Source organism: Python bivittatus, unplaced genomic scaffold, assembly GCF_059951505.1.
Source record: "Python bivittatus isolate LINGU-HERP-01145 unplaced genomic scaffold, Pbiv_v1 ctg000840_np1212, whole genome shotgun sequence".
Lineage (NCBI taxonomy): Eukaryota > Metazoa > Chordata > Lepidosauria > Squamata > Pythonidae > Python > Python bivittatus.
The window spans coordinates 24,875,928-24,898,385 of NW_028277113.1; the positions used below are offsets into that span (position 1 = coordinate 24,875,928).

Consider the following 22,458-nt stretch of genomic DNA (forward strand, 5'->3'; position numbering starts at 1 on the left):
CAGTAAATTCTTTAGGTGTTTATACAATATTTGTATGAGTTTGCTATATAGGTATTCAACTTAGGCACAAAAGTTACAGTGATTTATGAGAAAGGATTTGCCAGTTTAAACCACTAAACTGTGCACTAACTTTGAACAGCTAAATTAGACCCCGGACAGAAATAATACAAAGGATCCCACATCTCAGTAAAAATTACTTTATTAGCGATGAGCTTTTGCGGGCAATGCTAGTTCCTTTGATGCAGTTGCATTTACAGTTCAGTACTTTAATCCCCAGTTTACCATAAATATTCATTGAACAACTTTCCATAAATATTATGATATCAAACGTGAAAAACATTTTGCAACTATAGGAAACAACCTAACAATGTCATTTAATAAGAAATAAGCCGAAAGTTGAAGTAACATCTGATGGTACACTTTATATTACGCATCACCGTGGGACCATTTTCCGTTTCCTGTATCAGTCTGCCTGTTGTGTAGGTCTTTACGGTTTTATCTCTATGTTACTTTTGTTGATTCCCCCCCACACCTCACGTTCTGTCGTAAGAAAGCAGAGCTTCTTGGAATCTCGGAATTGCTTCAGAAAGCCAACCCAGCAACACTCAGCCAACCAATAAGAGGCCGGCAAAGGCGATTTCTCTTCCCCCCCTCCGCCGTCAAGCAGAGGGTGGTGCGTTCAGATTAGGGGTTGTTTACGTAAAGACTTTATCTGCGCTTGCGTTAGAAGGTGAGAGACACTTAGGTCAGAGTTGTGCGTTTCAGTTCCGCCACTCTCGCTTCTGCTGCTGCTGCTGCTGCTGCTGCTGCTGCTGCTGCTTCACGTGGAAATCTGCTTGCAGTCTTGCAAAGGCGAAAAAGGACCGAACGAAGCGGCGATGACGAAGTCCAGCGGCGACAAGTCCGAGAAAGAAACGTGGCGGGGTCGCTATTACAAGCTCGAGGAAGTCCAGAAGCAAAATCATAGCCAGAGTACTTGGATTATTATACACCGCCGTATATACGATCTCACAAAGTTTTTAGAGGAAGTGAGTGCATAGAGCTGGAAGATCAGGGGAGGGGGATTGCTGGCTGCTATTATGTGCTGCTAAAGTTGCAGGAGATAATTAACGTTGGAACTGATTAAGTTCGGGAGGTTTTCAGGATTCTGCATGCTTACTGAAAAGTGGCGTTCGCTAAGAGCTGGCGTGCTTTGTCTGTGCTTATGCCAGGGTCCAAAGATCAAGCCGTTACCTTTAACTTCAATTAGGAAACTTACATCAGTTTAGTGGTGGCTGCTTAAAATAATGTATCAATGTGCTTTCTGCTGTGTTCCTTGTAATGATGAAAGATTAACGAGTTAGTCATCATTTTGCAGTAATATCTGCAGATATAATCTGTAAATACTTTGATTATCATTGTGCTACCTACTGCCTAATAATGAGATAAGCTACATATGTTGGGGTAAGGCAAATGTGAGCTATCTGATATTTTCCTTAAAGCATAAACAAAGCATGCAGAGGTCAAAATGCATGAGAGGTTTTTTTTTTGGTTTTTTTTTTACAACCATTATTTTAGCAGCAAGTGTCAGCACATATCAGACCACTGGTAGTTTTCTTATATGTTTTAAAAGCCATCTGACACCCAGGCATTAAAGTCATATATTCAGACAGTGTAGCCTCAGCTAATTTTGGTTTATCCATTAACCAGTTTTAGGATTCCTCAACCCAAGCATAGTGAATACAAATAATCAACCTTTTTTAGGTTGCTTCAACATCTGCATATGGCATTATGGCTTGTTTTAAACCAGGGAAGGAATTCTGAAACCATGTTTTCCCTCTCTGGTTTGTTGTGGTCTGAGTGGTTCATACATCAAAGTAAGCAAAAATGTGATTTAGTTTACCATGTTGCATGCGCCCACTCCTTGGGATTTGCAAATCATGTCTCATAGCTCACTGTGTTGAATGAACACAATCCATTATGCTTATCAGTAAATCATGGTTAAAATATGGTTTTACATCTGTTTTGCCCATCTGTTTTACAATCAGACAATATAAACATATAAAAACAAATCATAGATGGTTTGCAGTATCACTGTAAGGGAGAAACCATCAGTCATGAATGGGTATGCTTGCCACTAAACCATCTTGTTTGAATGTGCCAAATAAGAAAACTTAGTCATAAATATCTATATGTAAATATAGATATCTTGATGGTTGTTATAGCTACTTTGCTTATTTGTTATTTTGTTACTTTAAATTATTGATAGTTGCCCAGAGTCATATGTTAACATGGGCAGCCATATAAGTCTTTTAAATAAATAAATACAATATATATATCAATATATTATTCACTTTAAGTGTATAAAAGTAATGTGTCTGATAGTTAATGACTGGTAATTGTGATGTTAGCTTAATAAATCTAGATATTCTGTTTTTGTAATATGAAATATATATTTTTTTGAAAAGATAGGTCCTTCAGTGATCATATTTTTAAGTAGTGTTATTTGCTTAAAACTGAAGCTGTTGTGTGGTTCTGAGAACAGACATGGCTGCTTTAAAAGTTGCACACGGTTTTGTGCATCCCATGTATTCTGAAGTGCTTATTTGGAGCTGAATCTGAAATATTATATAGCCTTAATACACATGGTAGAGAGCCAGTTTGGTGTAGTGGTTAAGGCATCAGGCTAGAAACTGGGAGACTGTGGGTTCTAGTCCCACCTAGGCACAAAGCCACCTGGGAGACCTTGGGCCAGTCACTTTCTCTCAGCCCTAGGAAGAGGCAGTGGCAAACCACTTCTGAAAAACCTTGCCAAGGCAGTCTCTGGGAATTGGACACAATTGAATGGATTAAAAAAAAAATGCATGGTAGTGCTGATCTTGTGCATTCCATTTAAACACATTTTTAATAAGGCTTACACTGTACTTTAACAATTATGGTTAATCCTTGGTAACGCATTACCTGTACAAATATTTGAGGTCTTGCACACTAAGAACTATGGTTCTAGAAAAAAGTACAGCTAAGTGACAAACTACTATACAAATAGTTGTTGAACATTAACAGATTTCATTCTTTACTTAGGTTAGCAATTTTGTGAAAAGTCTTAACTATTCTATTGAGTCAGATATTCACTAAATTGATGAAATGCTTCCAAAGATAGCACAAGATCTTTTTGCAGAAACTGCTGGTGTTATCATACGCTCTTTACTTCTGCATTAAAAAAAAAAAAATCTTTCAAGTCAGTTTTGATTCATGGTGGCTACATGGGTGACTACAAGTCCATGCAGTTTTCTTGACAACATTTTTGGAAATTGTTTGCCATTACCTTCTTCCTAGGAGTGAGAGAAAGTGACTGGCTCAAGGTCACCCAACTAGCTTCCATGGCTAGAATCTAGTTATATCTAATCCAGTGCTTTAACTACTAGACCAAACTGGCTTTCTTACCTCTCCATAGAAAAACCATATTAAGTATTCTTAATACCCAAACTATTAGAGTTTGTGAAGTAGAAGGAGTATATTTGACAGACACCTGACTTCTGGAAATATTGCTATTTGTATTTCTTGACAAATAGTAGATTCTAAACAGCAAATGAATATAGACTTGTTCTTCTGTTTACCAGGTATGAGCAAATGCATTAGAGCTACTAAAACTTGTTTGTGTACCCTTTCACCTATCAAATTGCAATAAAAGTAGAGACTTAAGATATGTAAGATCAATAAGCCAATGGCACTGTACATGTTGCTTACCTAATACTTATACATAACAATTTACACAATTCCTATCGTATTTCAGAATCTAATCAAGATAGGTTTCACAGTAGTGAAAATATTATGTTGAAACTAATCCCATTTGCTTTAATCTTGGACTGAGAGGTATTCAACCCAGGACATTAAATTTTGAATTCTTGTAGGTAAGGTTTTTTTAAATTAAATTGTTCAACTTTTCAGTAGTTGAGTGTATTATATCTATTAGATATTTTTCTAAAAACACATTGAATTCTCTGGAAAATGTGAAATATAGTCTTGATACAAAAGCAGAAACAATTATTCATAAAAATAAGTAAAAAATACTTTTCCAATTATGAGAATAATATAAGGATGTTGCCAGGTTAGCTTGTATAATAATGAGAGGTGTGAAGTACTGTATTTTCATTCATGTAAATTGAAGCCATGATGAATAATGGTTCTCAGTCCCTTATCTTCTGGGCTGAGGGATAATATTAGTAGGGTTAGTTACAAGATTAGGTTAGCCTGCTGCATACTTATGGTGCCGCTACTCAAGGACCCTATTCTGGACATTTAAAATTCTGTTCAGTTTATCTGGGCTGGGGGAAGAAGCATATGGTTAGGATATGTTAGGGTATGTTTGGGCCAGGCTAAATAGAATATAACATAGAATATAACATTCTGGGATTGATCAGTTTAATGGTATTGTTAAGAAAGATTGGAATAATAAACTTGTTTTAAAGACTGCAGATTGATTGATTGATTGATTGATTGATTGATTGATTGATTGATTTAGTATGCCGCCATCTCCCCCAGATCCAATTGTAAATGCACAAGTACATTTTTGGGTATATCAAGTTGTGTGGAGCAATAGCCAGTCTATTATTCCAGACCTATGAGTACAGCTAATATACTGAAATTTATCCAGACAAATCTAGGTAGAATAGAATTTTCAGAGAACAGCATCTTTGGAAACTATTGGCATTCCTGTTTAATTTACATGCAGATTTTAGATGATACAGTATTAACTCAGTGCTTTGGATTTTTTTTTTTTTAAGAAACATAGTTGCCAAAGAGAAATATTTACCTTTGAAATCTCTGTTATTCAGCATAAGGAAATAAATATATGTGGGGAAAAAGTTGGGACAAGCAGGCTGAATTTGAGGAAAAGGTATGCAGAATTGGAATGAACTAGATGCCATGTTGCTGGCTTTCAGATTCTGTCATACAATATAAGAGTACATTTGGCCTTTGAAAAATGTCAATAATCATGTTCCAAAAAGATCAAGGACAAAAACTTAGTTTAATTTTAATTTACAGTAAATGCAATTAAAATTAAATTATGTTAAATACATTTAAATATGTTTAATCCCCAGTATCTTTAGTCATTTGCTCCTTTTGTCATATTAAAATTTACAAGGCTGCATCCTCTTACTTATGGCTTATATATATATATATTAGCAGGCCTCTCAAAAAAAGTCATTTCTGCATTTAAATCCAGGATTTTTGTTCTCGTTTATAAGTCCTCTTTTCTCCTTTGGACTGTATTTCAAAACATATTAACTTGAGAAGCAATATGAAATCCTTTATTGGACACTAGGATTGGGTTGGCAGTACGGTTTGTTTATGTATGTATGTATGTATGTATGTATTAATGGATGTTATGTTACCTTTTTTGGGAAACTGCCAGGAGTCACTGAAATTGGCAGTATATAAATGCTGTAAAGAAAAAAACTATGGTAATACATTTGTCGATTGGCTGTAATCTACATTTTTGTTTGGTTTTTATTTAGTATATTATCTGAACTCAGCCTTTGTAGTTACTTTAATAATTTAAGCAAATCATTAGGACTATGAACATTTTGAAACCGACTAAGAGAAAATGCTTCAAATCTTAGATGAGCACAGCACATCTCTGCTGTTTATTAAAGTGGGTCAACCTTTTTCTGGCTTTTCCAAGAGCCTGAGAGAAAGGTATTGGTACTTTAAGGAATCCACTCTTCAAAATTAATACAACTCCTAAAACAATGGCCTCCTTTTTTCAGGCTGATGTAGAAGTGTGAAAGTCAGGATTTTTTTGTCTTTGTTTTTAATAAACAGCTAAGAGATTCTGCTCCAGTATGAGGGCTAACACATTTCTTCTAAATAATTTCCAAAGCATGTACTGCCTTGCAAACCATGCCTTGAAGCTGGAATGTGCAAGTGTTTTTAGGCCAAGGGTTGCATTTGGTTCTTCAGTTAGCAGTTGCATTCCAAAGTGAGGGTGGGCTTGGGGAAATTTAATCTTTAATTAAGTACAGTTGATTCATTTACTTCTCATATATTTAATCAGTTTTCCCATTCTGTCTAGTTAAAAACAACAAGTTGGCAAAATCTTTGGAACTGCTTAAGGAGTGGGGGGGGGCTGCTCCCAAAAGGCAGCTTTTGTACCCGGTATCAATTTCTTTCTGAACAATGTGTTAGACTTGGTTTTCTAATCTGGTGCCTTCCAAGGTGGCAGGGGAGTTCTGGCAGTTATTGTCCTACATATCTTGATGGCACTACAAGGAAGTGCAATCTGTCTGGCTGAGTGAGAACAGATTCCAGTTTCTTATTGCTCTTAAAAACCATGGAATTGTTATTCTTATCACTACCATTAGTGGTACAATTCTCTAGTGTGGTACGGAATGAATGGATAAGCTCAAGTTTGTATTAATTTTGAAAATAGAATTTACCTTATGAAGAGAAATACTTGCTTATCTCTAAGTATATGTAGTGAGTGCTTTGAACTCCAGAGCATAACATGTAGAAAATATTTTGAGCAGAATAAAGAAAATAAATGTTGCTTTTTCATTTTGCATGATAATTTACACATGTGGCTGTTTTTAATGGCTTAATTTTTTTTCCCATGGAAAATACAGTTATGCCATAGATCTTGCTTTGCCATACTGCAACCAATACATTTGGAAGGCGTACAGTTTGGGAAAGCTGGCATATAGTCCTAAAGGAGGGCAAAAGTCTACACTTTTTCTACTTGTGTGTTTCTAAATTCAGCCCCAGTCATTTCTCTCTAAAGCCTACTGAATGCCTAAGCTAACCCTACTAACCTTTGATATTGTCTGCAAGTTCAATCTGACAGCACAGTACACGTTTCACCTTTTATGTGTAGACTGACCAAGAGATTACATAATTGAATTAATTTTAGATCCATTAATGAGTGGATTTTTTCTAAAAATTCTCTGTGTAGGAAAATTACATCTATGATATGGAGCAAAAATGTTCCCAGTTTGTTTTTCAGGCTTTTATTAAATAAAATAAAAATTTAAAATAAAAGCCTGCGTTTATTAATGCAGTAGCTGCTACGAAACTATGTTAAAATATTGAATGTTTGGCATTCATGACTCTGGGCTCTGAAATGTTTAAATAAACTTTACTATCTAACCTTTTTTCTGGATTCAGTTGTAAGAGTAAATCTTAAAACGTTGAATTGTTTTTTACCTTTAACACTGTTGCCCCATTCTCTTGACTGTGTAATTATCAGAAGTGATTCAAGGGCAGAATGTCAGTTGTATTTGCATGTCAGTCTTGTGTAATTTCTTTGGATGCACTCCCTTAACCTTTTTTGAATTGATGACCAGGCATAATCTTTAATCTGTACACTTTTGCTTAGTCATTGTGCATAAGCATTGTATGCTTTCTCAACCCAAGTATTAACCTTGGAAATAACCTTGGAAAATTCACATATTTTAATTACCGTTAAGCAACAAAAATAACTTTTTGGATTTTATAGAATGTTGCTGTGGGTTTCATGTACTGTTAATTCTTTGAACAGTAAAGTTTGAAAGCTTCATTTTTGTTTTATGCTGGCAGATTATCTATATTTGAAAGTTGGATTAGAGCAATATTCAGAACTGAATAGTTTTTTTGATGGGCAAGGGGAGGGAGCTGAGATGTGCAGTGCAGGTGGGATTCCATGAGAGATGAATAAGGATAGTTTTTAAACTGTGATACATGCCTATATTAAGGTTTTACTCTACAGTTTTCATATGTTATACTACATTTTCCAGAACTAAGAATCATTATGGCCATTGGTCATGCAGGCTTAGAATTATTGGAGCAAAAGGAAGGCTATAATTCAGATGAACAAACAAACAAACTTTGAATATATTCTAGGTTGTCCTCCAGTTGCCTGTTATGATCTAGAAAAAACAATGCCAGAAAATAGCCCAATATTTGTATCAAATTGTAGTTTGATATAATTCAGAAGGTCCTTATCCTTAGCCCACTTTAATGGTTTCCCCATAAAGGTAATGGAGGGGAGACTTTGTCCTTGTGGTGATGAAGGTATTGAAACCACAGTTCATGTTATTTTATATTGTCAATTTTACAGGGATATCTGCTTTCACCTCTTAACTCCTTTAATAACAAAATTCTTAGGGCATTCAGATCTGAATCATTTATTCTTTGACAGGAATGCATCCATTTCACTAAATGTTACTTTATTTAATACATTTTTATGGCTGTCCATCTCCTATATATGATTCTGGGTGGCTAACAATTAAAAACAGAGTAAAAACAACCAAAATTAAAAAACAACATAAATAGCATAAAATAGCAGCTGAGAACACTCATAACACCCCACACTCAAATTAACCATGAAATGGGCTCACTCATACTCTCAGGGCCCCAGGCTAGATGGCAAAGCCAGGTTTTTAATGCTTTGCGAAAGGCCAGCAGGATTGGGGCAAGTACCATCCCTGTCCTACTCCCGCCAGAGATCATCCAAGAGTGCGATCAGTGCTGTATTGGTCCCATATCCTGGCCTGAACCTTGACTGGAAGGGATCCATTTTTTATAGTAATAAATTCGGTGAAGGTTAATAAATTAATGTCAGAGTATGTGTTATTGCTCTATTATCTATACCATTATGTTGGCTGGTCAGTGACCATAAGAAAAAATACCTATGTAACTTACAGAATTGTTCAGCAGCCCATGGGCCACGTTACAGCCCTGCAGTGCCCATTTGCTGTTCATAAAGCACCCTTATTCTGTTATTGAACCCTGGGGGCATTCCGGTTATCCTGGTAAGACTTCTTTCTTTTTAAAAACAGATTTAAAATTTGTTGTCTTCTTGTTTTTCTAGTATTTAAAATATAAATGTAACCCTAATCAGAGTATACATTTTGCATGAAATTGATACAAAATAAGATTTCAGTGAACAAGTTCTGCATAAAGTTGAGGTGTGTGAAATTCAAGACTTAAAAAAAAAGCATAAATACCATTGCAAAGCATTTATAAGCTTCTAGATTAACTATTGCATCTGTCTTTTTTGGCTCATTAAATAAAATTCATTTTTATTTCCAGACTGGATCATTTACATGAGTGCCCTATTGCTAGTTTATAGGTACTTGGGGAAACTTTGTTAGAAAAGAATATGGCTCTCTCCCAGGTTTCATCACTCTCCCCCAAACCAATTTTCAGTAAATTCTGGTTTATTAAAGTAAATACAGGTAGTCCTTGCTTAACATTCATTTGTTCAGTAACTGAAGTTACGACAGTGCTGAACGAAGGGACTTACTACCAGTCCTCAAAGTTCCGGCCATTGCAGCACCCACGTGAACAAAATTCAGGCCCACTTGGACCCACCTGCATTTACGACTATCTTTTGGCTGCCTGCTGCCCCCATTGCCTGTCCCTGCCCATGCCCACCGCACCTTGTACTACTACTGTACCAGCTGAGGCCTTTTGCACTGCCTTCTTTCATGCCAGTGCATCCAGGGCTTCTCTCATGCCCCACCCAGAGCCTCCATTCACACGCCAACCACAGCCTCTGTTCATGCCTTGCCGAGGGCTTTCTTTCACGAAAAAGCCTGTGCGTGAAAGAAGGCCCTGGCTGCGCTAGCATGAAAAAAGGACCCTTCTAGTTGGGGTCTTCTTTTGTGCACTGGGCTTCTTTTGCGAAAGAAGGCTCTGGGCAGCGCATGAATGGAGGCCCTGCATGGGGCGCAGATGGAGGCCCTGGCTGGCATCTGAACAGAAGCCTTGGGTTTACCTAGGCTCAGGGCTAGGAGGGACCAAGCTGGGAATGGCTTGGATCGGGGTGGGCCTCACCTAATGACAGGTGGGATTTGGTTAACAATGGCAATGGGGACTGCCAGGATTTCCATCAGTAAGCAATGCAGTCACGTGACATTGCGCTTTACGACTGCATCACTTAGTGATGGAAATTATGGTCCAAATTACTGTCGTTAACTGAGGACTGCCTGTAGGTGAAAATCTAGGGCATGCAGTTGGCTGGTTTTTGCATAAGGAAATGGGACTTTGTCTCCAAAGGTTTCTGTAATGATTTGGCTAAAAGCTCATGAATGATCAATTTTGTGATATCAGGGTACGACATTTTGATTTCACTTTGCTGATATTCAAGAAAACAACCAAGCCAGCTGGTGATATTAGACTATGGTGGAATGTAGAGATACTTGTATTGGTTATAATGTTGGGCTGCCTTTCACCCATTGGCTTAATTTCAGTGAAGCTTTTTCTTACTCTTTGCACAGTTTAATACACTTTTTTGCCTTGCTCTTTTTGACTGTGCAGCTGGATTAGTGTTGGTTGTTAAAATTTCTGCCCTAAGAAACTGGTTTCTAAGTCTTACATAGCAACTCAAATATATTTGCACTTAAATAGTCTTCATACAAAATAGGAACATACCGTATTTTTCCGACAATGTACAAGATGACCCCCACTTTTCCAACCCAAAATTAAGAAATCAATATTTTAAAGATAGTGCAGAACACATTTTTATTTAGTAATTAGTTAACATTTACCTGATACACTCGGTGGGAGGAGGTCCAAACCGTCTCTCTGCAGCTCTATTTCCATGCTCTTTTGCATAACTGATTCCATTCAATCACGAGTGAAACTGTCGACAGCTTGTCTCTGCAAACAGCCTTCCTCTAATTGGTTTGTCAGCATCAGCTGACATCAGTTACATCAGGCTCGTGATTGGAGGAAGTCTGTTTGGGAGACAAGCTATTTCACTCGTGATTGGAGGCTAGCAATAGGAGGAAGCCTCTCTGCAGAAACAAAGTATGGGCAGTTTTGCGCGGTTCTCTCCTCGGCTGACTTCCTTGAATAAGACGCCCTTCAATTTTTAGGGTAAGGATTTTAGAAAAAAGTATCGTCTTATAGTCGGAAAAATACGGTAATTCCAAACCTGAGGTTATGGCTGCCCACTTTTATGCAGATCTATATCTGCAAAGGCAAGACTTTTTTTTTTCTGTTGAGCTGTTGTGAACATGCAATTTTGATTTCCTCCCAGGAATATTGTTATGAGCAAATGTGTTTTTGATAAATTCTGGAAATAGACAGTGGATCGTACCGTAGTAGTTGCTTAATGGTTTCTTTGTGAATATTTCAGCTACATTTTGTTTTGTTTTATTTATTATTTTATTTGCACTTTATATGGGGCTGCCTTTGAAAATCACCTGGACATTTCTGTTGGTCCACAATGCAGCATCCATTTGTTTGCTGGTACAGGTCAACATGAGTATGTGACATCTGTGCTCTGAGTCTCACATCTTCATATGCTTTCAAGTGCAGTTCAAAGTGTTAGTTTTAACATTTAAAGCCCTACTTGGCTTGGTACTGAGGTTCTTGCAGGACCATCTTCAACAACCAGTTTGGATTTAGCAGATTTTCCTAAAGCATATTAGTTAATGGTTTCTCATTTCTCTGATGTAAAGGGGACAGAAGCATGCAGGAACTGCTTTTCTTCTGTTGTTTTGCCTGTGCTCTAGAGTAACTTCACCCTGAAAATGTTATCAGCTTCCAATTGTTGGTTTTCTACAAGCTATTAAAAACAGAATTATTCCATAGAGCATTAGGAGTATGAAGCATTGTGATTGATTTTATTTGTTCTGTAATTGCTTATATATTAACTGCTGTCTGCTTATCTTCATTTTGTTTTATTTGTGTATTATGGATGTTTTATTGTGTTGCTTTAGTTGCTTTTATTGGTATTTTTATTTATTGTACTGTGGAGATTTTATTGTACTGTTTATAGATACATTGTAAACCACCAAGAGTCTTCTTGACTGCAGTGGACATAAATCAAATAAATAAGTCTGGAGACTAAATAATGGCTTGGTTAGATGGGCATTTTACTTTATTTAATTATAGGAGTTATAATACTATGTTATTGAACTATGAAAAAGATAAAAGTTGATTAGCGAACAGGAAAAAATGAACTTTATTTTCAGATTGTACATTAAAAATACTAGAATGCTAAATGTATGTTCACAATATTTGAGTTTGCAAATTGCAAGTTACAGCAATTCTTAATGATATTAAAGTATATACGCAGACATCCCCATACTTTCTTCTACTAACAGCATCCTGGTGGTGAAGAAGTCCTAAGGGAACAAGCAGGTGGAGATGCAACAGAAAGTTTTGAAGATGTTGGGCATTCTACAGATGCCAGGACGTTGTCAGAATCATTTATTATAGGGGAACTTCATCCAGTAAGTACAAAAAGCATGGACATTCACGTTCCTATAGTTTTCATATTTTAATAAAATGAAATTGTAAATAAAATTATTAACGTATGTAAACCTGATGTATATTTTAATTTTCCCATTCTGTATTCTTTGTAAATGGGCCCTCCTCGTAATTAATGGTTCACTTGGATAAAATACAGCTTTGGTATATGATTCTGTTCAAGAATTAATGTTGACAGCCTTGATTATGCAGGTAGTCCTCACTTAACCATTCATTTAGCAACCATTCAAAGTTACAGTGGTGCTGAAAAAAAGCTACTTACAACCGATCTTCACAGTTATGACCATCGCAGTGTCTCCATGGTCACATGATCGCGATCCGGGTGCTTGGCAACCAGCTTGCACTTACAGTGGTTGCAGCCTCCTGGGGTCACGTGCTTGCTATTTGTGACCTTCCCAGCCAGCTTCCAACAATGGGGAACTGTGTGATTCGCTTAACAACTGCATGATTTCCTTAACAACCACGTGATTCGCTTAATGACCACTGCAAAAAATGTCATAAAATTGGGTGCAGTCACGTGATGCCTCTCTTAGTGACTACCCCGCTTAATGAAGAATTTCCAGTCCCTATTGTGGTAGTTAAATGAGGACTACCTGTAATGATATCTCAGTAATATAATGGGACTTTATACCTTCCAAAATAATACATCTGTTCTTGCTGCTTTTGTTGATTCTTTTAATCCCACCTCCCAAATCATTCTGCTATTGCTGTAATTCGAACTGTGCTGTACCGTGTTCATTGCTATGTTGTAAACACTTGTCTAATTGCTTATATGTCTGAGGAACAGATAATGATTTATCTCTTGAAGAGTTAACCAAAAGTGATTCATGAATGGATTAAATATTAATTTGTAACAAAATAAAATGTTTTGTATCTTTCAGGATGATTGGGAAAAAGTTCAAAAACCAACAGTAAGTATTTCTCTTTCAAATTTCAAATTCCATTCATCATAACATTTTAAAATAAAATTTAATCAAATATAATTATAGCTATGTTCTCTTATGGGAACCCCAGGTTTTTGGGAGGGTGACAGAACTGTACTTTTGATTTATCTCCAGCCCAGTCAAAAGATTTTCTACTGCAATATCTGTTTATCTGGGTTTTTTTGCTGGGGGGGATGGCGGAATGCATAAAATTTTTAGCAGGAGTATCCTGTATGTTGGGGAGGGGGGATTGGCTATTCATTATACTGGTGGAATTAGTTTCTAAAAAAAATTTAATAAATTCTGTAGGATAGTTACCAGATTGCTAAACAGTATGAATGGCTTTATACCTTCCAAAATAATACATGTCTCAGTCAGTTAGTCAGTCTTGTATTATCTGATGATGTATGATTAATCACAATTGGTCTATTAGCCTTATAGAACCTTGAGCAGGGTACCCTCAGAGACTATACCACATTTTATTTGGAGATACTATAGATAGAACCCTAAAGTTTCTGAATCCAGAACATTTTTTGACTTCTGGTAACTGCTTGGACTGGTCCCTGAAATTTTCTTGGCAATGTTTTTCAGAAGTGGCTTGCCATTGCCTGCTTTCTAGGGCTGAGAGAAAGTGACTGGCCCAAGGTCACTGGAGTGGCTTTGTGCTTAAGGTGGGACTGGAATTCACGGTCTCCCTGTTTCTGTCCTCTTCTAAATCTTGGAGTGGTGATATAGTCAAAGCTATTTCCCCCTAAATTACACCAGGTAGATAAGTACAGGTAATTCCCAGGTTAACAATGCCCAGTTTAAGGATGACCCATAGTTAAGAATGGAACCTATTGTAGCAAAATTTGAGTTAAATACACAGTGATTCAAGTTAGATATACAGTTGTGTGAAAAAGGAAGTACACCCTCTTTGAGTTCTATGGTTTTACGTATCCGGACATAATAAAAATCATCTGGTCCTTAGCAGTTCTCAAAAGTAGGTAAATACAACCTCAGATGAACAACACATGACATACTATACCATGTTGTCATTGGTATAATTGGTTCAAGTTCATTGCACAATACTACTTATACAATATTATACAATAATACTGTTCCAGTTTACATACAAATTCGACTTAAGGACAAACCTTGGGAACGGAACTTGTTCTTAAACTGGGGATTGCCTGTATTAGAATAGCTAATGTGTTTCAGTAAAAATGAGTGCACGTAGAGTCAGCTGCTCATTGGACTATACCCTTTTGGAGTAAGCAATATTATGCAAAGTGTAGAAAAATTATTGTGCATATTAAGATGCATTTTACTAAAGTCTTGTTGTTAAGGTAAGCTTAAAGTAACAACAGAACTTCAGTTTTATCACAGAAAAAGGTGCTTGGGCATATGTCAAAAAAATGTGAGCTGAATTGGCAATAGTTTTTTCGAGGGGGGGTGTTATTAAGCCAACTAACCAAAAATAATAGTGATATCAAGGCAATAACTGCATTTTATTTGCAGCATTATCAAATTAACTTTTTAATAATATACAAAATACAAACTGTATAATCTGAATTAACAATTAATGATATAAGTAGTCCATTATAATGTAAAACTAAAGGATAAGGGGGAAAATCCTGAATTTCTATCATGGACCACTTCTTCAAAAGTCTTCTTCCATGTCTCTGATAAAAAAAAAAATACTAGTAATTCATCTGTCAGCAAACAGCATATATCAGCAGTTCACTCTTGCAGTCAGGTATAAATTGATATTTCCAATGTTGGATGATTTATTTGGCTAACAGGTTTGCATGAAGATCCATAATTCCTGATGCCTTAATAAAATCCAAATATTGGGAATACAACCAAGAAAAACATATGCATCAGTTGAAAACTGGGATCTCAAACCAAAATATGGTTATAGTGGGCAAGCCCAAACTATTTGAATTAATGTACACATTCCTCAATTTCCAGCAGCAAGATGGTCATCACCAATCAATACTGAATAGTTTCTGAAATATTCATGTATACAGAAAAAAAGATTCTGTTTCATTATCTACATTTTATGAGCAAAAGTGGGTAGCTGTTTTGGTTGGTTTGCTCCTAGTGAACATGAAAGCTTTGTATTCAAAGTTGGATAAGTAATATTTATTGGCAAGCATTCTTTGCAGTGCCTCTTCCAACTTTTTCCATTCTGAAAGACAATGAGAGATTATTAGAGTACTATTTTGTCTTCTGAATGTACATGAAGTACCTAATGTTTGTCATTTATCTGCTCTGTCTTCTTATTCTAGAGTTTGATTTTTAAACCAAGAGACAATTTCATGTTTTTAGCAACCAAATTAAATGTATAGAGAATTGTGTGACCAATTTTATAGGTGAAAATGCTTCAAATGGAACTCCTAAAAACACAGTATAATTTATAAGATTAGTTTGTTTGTGTGGAGTTTGGATCCCATTTAATATGCTCTAGAATTCAGTGAATCAGAATGAACTAGCAAGGGAGCACCAATAATTAATGATAACTTAAAATAGGTAGGAGCAAGGTACAGTAGTAAATCTGTGATAATTTGAAGAAGCCAAGCAGAACAAGTCAGTCGTTACATGAGCTATTTTTCTAGTAAGAAGGGGAAGCTCAAAAATCATTCAAAGTCTGCAATTAAATGTCTTTGTCTTTCAGGGCCCTTACATTACCACTGTTGAATCTAGTTCCAGGTACAATTTTTATTCAACTTGCAATTTGATAGTACTGTGTTTTAATACTTTTTATAATCCAGCATGAGTTCTGCTAAGACTAGATTGGGGTAATAATGGGTGTGCAGAATTGCTTTTTGCTAACAGTAACAATAGCAAAATTACCTATAATAATTGCTTGTAATAATTTATCTTAAAAAAAATTCTTAGCTTAATTATGAATACTTTTATTATGTTATAAAAGCAAGTTAGTTCCTATAGAATATGGTTCTTTGATTACTTTAGAACATCTTCAGACAAGTGATAGTATCATCATACTCATAGTAAGCTAGCCGGTACTTATGCTTTAAGTATCCTTTATGGCTGCAATCCAGGGATGAATATTGATTATTCCTCCTGAAGCTTTTACTAATTCCTTTGGAATCTTCTAGATATGTGGGATATGTTTTGAGAGATATACAGTTGTAGGAGTATGGAGGAATTTATTGAATTTGTGCCTGGACAGCTCAGAGACTGTTAAGCAGAAGACATCTCTAAGTCTGGCTATAAGCAAGAATAATATTTTTGTGATCACTTTTAACTTAAAAAACAAAACTATTATTTTGGATTTCATTTCCACCAGTGATAGAGTTCAGCTGAAGATAGGATCAGTGTAGGTCTGTCTTGGGGCACACATACAAAGTCTTGTACTTACTCACTAATCATTGCATAAGGCATTTATCTTATTACTAAACAGATTGTCTCAGTGCTTACCTAGGAGCGTGATATCAAGCCAGAGTTGCTTTATTGAAAATACAGTAAATGAATTTATCTTCTGAAACATTTAGTAGCTAGTGGCTACTGTATGAAAATAATGTTGTTGTTTTTTTCCAGCTCATGGACCAACTGGGTGATTCCAGCAATAGCAGCAATCATTGTGGCCCTTATGTACCGTTTCTACATGTCTGAGTAAACACAGTGTTAAGAAACAAAATGGGACATGCTGTTTTGGGCAAGAAAATGAAATATATACCTAATGGCTCCACATCAGGACAGTATCTTAAAACCAACTTTAAAAAAAAGCAATCGTCTTTTTATCAGAAATCCAGAATAAAATTGTTTTAGTAGCGTCCTACATAATGTTGCCTTTTTCTATTTTTTTTTCAAATGCTAATATTTTTTTGCTTTTATTTCTTCATGTCTGTCAGATAACCACATGATGCTACAATGCTGCTCACACTTATATAGTCTGCCATTTCTTAATATTTAAAACTTGCCTGATTTTTTTTAATGAGTTCTTTAGACTTCTTTTACAAAAACAAGCAGGTGGAAATTTGCGTCTGTACAAATTTTCTTGTCTTTGCCATCACTTATATTCTGATACATTTTCTTTCTTTTATAATTGTATCTTTTTACAAAGAATTTTCAGTATGAGAATGAGAAACACTAAAAATAAATTTCATTTTTGTTAATAAGGATATTGCTATGGGTCCAAATATCTCATTGCGTAAAATAAAATATTAATTATCCTTCAAACTGATTTGAGATATGGAGGATCTATAATAGGCACAAAATTTGCAATGGTCTCCATTGCTTTATTTTATAAGATCTATTGAACTTCACAAGAAAAAAAGAGAAAATAACATTTGGCTGATAGAGAATAATATATATCTTAAAAGTCATAGGTAACAAAAATCAAGGTCAAATCTAAATCTAAATAACTTCATCTTGAAATGCTTATCAGCTGTGCTGTATGGTTCTTGGCTGTATTATGGATCACTGATTTATTAAATTGTTGTACAAGTATAAACTAACAGGATATTCTCCCTTTAACATTTATACGTAAGTAAGAAATAAAACATTTTCTTCTATCTCTATAACATGAAAAAATAGAAGTACCGTTCTATCTTAATTGTGTTGTCAGCCAGAAGGTTGGAAAATCTGTTCTAAGTTAACCTGGGTATGGATTTCAGTTACCTATTTAAATATAAACCCAAGAGAAGGATGGTAGGACTACGTTAATTAGAGTTTATATATCTATGTAACTCATGGTACATAGGATTCCTATAAGGTCTGCCTGCTTGCAGAATTTAGCACTGAAACCAAATACCATATTTTTCCGACTATAAGACAATACTTTTTTCTAAAATCTTTACGCTAGAAATTGAAGGGCGTCTTATTCAAGGAAGTCAGCCGAGGAGAGAACCATGCGGTTGCAAAACTGCCCATCCTTTGTCTCTGCAAAAAGGCTTCCTCCTATTGCTAGCCTCCAATCACAAGTGAAATAGCTTGAGTCTGCAAACAGACTTCCTCCAATCACGAGCCTGATGTAACTGACATCAGCTGATGCTGACAAACCAATTAGAGGAAGGCTGTTTGCAGAGACAAGCTATCGGCAGTTTCACTCGTGATTGAATGGAATCAGTTATGCAAAAGAGCATGGAAATAGAGCTGCAGAGAGATGGTTTGGACCTCCTCCCACCGAGTGTATCAGGCAAATGTTAACTAATTACTAAATAAAAATGTGTTCTGCACTATCTTTAAAATATTGATTTCTTAATTTTGGGTTAGAAAAGTGGGGGTTGTCTTGTACATGGGGGATCTTATTGACGGAAAAATACGGTATGTGATTTCCAGTGCTTATTTATGCTCCCTTGGTGAAATGGAAGAAAATATAAAAATATTGATACTTATCATAGGACCATTTGCCAGTTTTATCTCTGTTTATAAAGTAATTAATAACATTGTGTTTTTATTCAAGTCTATTAAATCTACAACCTAATGTTATCTGCTGCTTGCCTAGTTTTTATAAACCCTGCTAGATCATTCTTAATAATGAGCAGTATCACTTGCTGTAATCAGTTTGCTAACGCTGCTGTTAAGATCTTTGTATCAACATTAATTAATGAGACTGAACAATAATTAGCACACTGAGTGTGATCTTTACCTGCTTTTGGTATAACTGTAATATAAGCCTGATTAAATGCCACTAATAAAATTCCCTTATCAAATATCTCATCATACAATTCATATAAGTTTTGGGACCAAAAAATCTATATATGTTTTATACTATATAGGGAATTCATCCAATCCTGGTGTTCTGCCACTTGCCATTTTTAAAATTATTTGTTTAATCTCTACCTCAGATAGTAGAGCAAATAAAACTTGTTTTTTGTGTATTATCTAAATGTGGTAGGTTAATCAATATCAGGCTGTACTGAACGTAATGCAGGTGGGTTTAAAATTGGTGTAGAAGGTAGGAGAATATACCTGGGGAAAGAACTATGTTAGATCATTTCCACATACAGATGCAATAAAACTTCCTAAATGGAGGGCCAAAGCCTCTGGGTTATCTTTTGATGACACTTGTACCACTGCCACAGCAAGTGTCAAGTTGACTATTCAAAGGATATTTTGGAAATTTAGTACCTTAAATACTGTTTCAGTTACCAGTCAACATATTAACTTAAGAATTATGAAAGATTTGCTGGAAAAAAAATTAAAACGTGCATTCTATTAAGATCATTACTCTTTGGAGCAAGAATGTATATTATCTATTAATTGCCAATTTTAAGAAGAGGTGAAGGCTTTAGCTAATTTAATAGAAGGGTTAAATAGTTTTTGGAAACAAGAAGAGACATAGTGTGTGTCCTTCAGTCTCCTGTGATCTAATAGGACTTAAATGTTCAAGGTGGCCGTTTCTGTGAAAATGAAACTTTTATGAACTCCATTGACCTTAAGTTGAGTACAATACAGTGCTCTGAAAAAGATGCATAATGCTCTAATATGAAAACGTTTTTAATTAAAATCCAGATGTGTGCTGATGGTTCCATACCTAAGTTTTTATAGTTTTGTTCAGTGCTGCTGGAGGAAAAGTGATTCAGAAGTTACTGAGTTTTAAATATGGAGAATTCCAGGAACTGAATAAACGTACACTTGTAGGCTTTCCCTTGGGCTGTGGGAGCTGATTATAACTTTGTGAGAGTAGGCCACCTGTACAGCTTCACTGCCCCTCTGATCATTACTCTTCTCTTATATAAGAAAAGAATAAAAAGAAATTGAGCATTTTAATTGATTTAAATAAGACAAGACTGCTGAATCCAGAATATTACATAGACACAGGAACTAGTCACTATTATTAAATAAGCAATAGCAATCAGATTGGAAACCTTTCTAGTTATTGCTTTAAAAAGGGAATAAGAGCTGAACTTGCAATGAAAAAAAATGAACACTACTGTGCTGTCTTCAGAGAAATCAATCTTTTTAACATCTTGTATTCCTAGAAATTTTCTTCACTGAATGTTTTTAACAGATTTCTCGTTGAAGATAATTCTAACAGTTTTTTCAAAAGTGTATGCACATCTATTAGTAAAATTAACTTTAAAGTTATTTTGACTAAGAAAAATATTTGAGAGAAAGTCACTTTCTGCATGCTATACTATGTGATTTTACATTAAAAAAAATAGATATGATATCACTGTCTCCAAATCACATGTGAAATTTGCCAGAAAAGGAATAGACAGTGTTGATATACTATCACTGAATTGATCTCTTAATGCATATATCTGGAAAACATTCCTGTTTCTAAAGCAAAATGCAGCTGTTACTCTTGGTACCACCTCCCCCCCCCCCCATTTTTCAGTGGAAAAGTTCAGCCTTTCTTTTTAAATTATTTTATATATAGCAACAGAGGAACCTCAAAACAATGATTATTACCATTTTAGCAAGATCAACATGATGGTGCTAAGCCAACCTTTCCAAACCTGAATTCATAGATACTAAACCTACAATTTCCATTTTCCCATCCATTGGCTATGTATGGCGAGAATGATAGGAGACTAGAATCATTGGGGCAACTGAGGCTAGTCTAAGCAATAGTTCTCTTCATCAGATTGTAATGGAATATGAGTCTCTTTTTCTCTACTCAAATCATTCTAGATTTCTGTTTCTGAGAACAATTTGGGAGAACTTGTACAAATATTTGATTATGTTGTTTTGGCAAGTGTAACTGGTGTAGCCCTTCACGCCCTCTGCTATTTAAACCTGACACTTCTTTCTCCTGCCTTTTCCATCCTTCATGGACACCTTGATTCCTGTTTCTCATGCTTAGTGTGAGATGGCTGTTGGAACTGGCTTTTTTGGCATTCTTGGCCTTTTGCTCCCAATATATTTTCCATATTGTATAATACAGTTATAAAATCCATTAAAAGTAATGTATCCACAGAATAGCCTGAGATGTTGGTAAACACAATTTTTTTTTAAAGAAAGTTGTTGAGAAACAGCTTCCAGCATCTGCAATTGAACTGTTTTTGTTTATCTTACCTTGTTTAATAATCAGTTGCTGAATGACATTTTTCTGTGTACATGGTAAATATCCAATACGTCTGCAGTTTATGAGTAAACTATCACTTGATTCTTACTGGGAAATATTTTTACTTGGATTATGTCTTTGGCATGGTTACTAGCCAAACCTGTTTTGTTCTCCTGAGTTTAATAGCATTGTAACATTGCATCTAGTGTTTTCAAAACTTCATAATAGAAGCAAGTTTTTAGAGCAACTATTGCCAAATTGATTGCTACGCCCTGCATAGAAATCAAGACAAACATTATTTGTTTGGAAAGGTTCACATTTCTCAGAATTTAAATATATCAACTAGTCCAAAACAGTAGCCCATATTAGGTATGTCTATGAAGTTGGAGTATTTTGCTATAAATGTTTATCTGTTTTCTAATTGCATATAGTAAGTGCAAACTATAACAATAATAAAACTATATAAGGCTGTTTTTTGATAAAATTTTACAGAAACATCTTTGGTGTGCTTTACCTCCTTGCTGAACTATGAGCTTTGGGCTTCTTCTCTAGCATTTACTTTTTATATGGCGTCTAACCTTTTTATTTATTTATTCATATATAAATTTCTTACAGATTTTAAACTACCCAGTATCTGGGTTGTTTACAGTAAAAGACATTAAAAATACAATTTGAAAAAAGCATATACAATAAAATCAAATGAAGTACACAATAAAAATATTATATAAATTAAGCAGCTACTGTATATGGTGGTCATTCAAAACTAAAACAATATGAATTAAAATACAATTAAAAACCAATCAGCAATGCCTGGGAAAATAGAAAAGTCTTCACCTGGTGTCAAAATGATGCTAAAGTGGATGCCAGTCAAGCCTCTCTGAGGAACGATTTCCATAAATGGGGTGCCACCACAGAAAAAAACTCGCTCCCTTGTAGAGGAGATCTGGAGGAGGACCCCATCAGAAGGTCTTAAGGTCCAGATAGGTACATTTAGGAGAACATGTTCCTTCAGATAACCTGGTCCAAACTGTTTAGGGCTCTAAAGATCAAAAATAGCACCTTGGACTTGAATCCAGAGCTGGACTTACAGCCAGCATAAATGGTGAAAACTGGCATTGTATGTTCATATCAGCTGGTTCCAGTGACCAGAATAGCTGCTCTGTTTTGAACTAAAGTTTCTGGACTGTTTCATGGCAACCCTATACGACACATTGTGATAATTGAACCAGGAAATTACCAGAGCATGAATGGCTGTTGTAAGATTGTCTGTCAGGTAAGGTCATAGTTGGTAAATCAGACAAAAGTATTAGCTTGGAGAAGGCTACAGTATAG

The 22,458-nt window shown here is 35.5% G+C and overlaps 1 protein-coding gene across 1 annotated transcript; it reads left to right on the top strand.

Moving 5' to 3' along the window:
• Positions 1-736: 736 nt before the first annotated feature.
• Positions 737-21,624, top strand: CYB5A (cytochrome b5 type A). The gene is made up of 5 exons (XM_007440874.4): positions 737-1,028; positions 12,075-12,203; positions 13,122-13,151; positions 15,823-15,857; positions 16,710-21,624. Exons 1-5 carry the CDS (start codon positions 879-881, stop codon positions 16,786-16,788), a joined length of 423 nt encoding a protein of 140 aa, XP_007440936.1. The 5' UTR covers positions 737-878; the 3' UTR covers positions 16,789-21,624.
• The last annotated feature ends 834 nt before the right edge of the window (positions 21,625-22,458 follow it).

Bases quoted from the DNA above. Each gene is read 5' to 3' on its own strand.
- CYB5A (XM_007440874.4), top strand. From the start codon at position 879: ATGACGAAGTCCAGCGGCGACAAGTCCGAGAAAGAAACGTGGCGGGGT. The intron at 12,204-13,121 runs GTAAGTACAAAA...TGTATCTTTCAG, and splicing joins TTATAGGGGAACTTCATCCA to GATGATTGGGAAAAAGTTCA. The intron at 13,152-15,822 runs GTAAGTATTTCT...TTTGTCTTTCAG, and splicing joins AAAAAGTTCAAAAACCAACA to GGCCCTTACATTACCACTGT.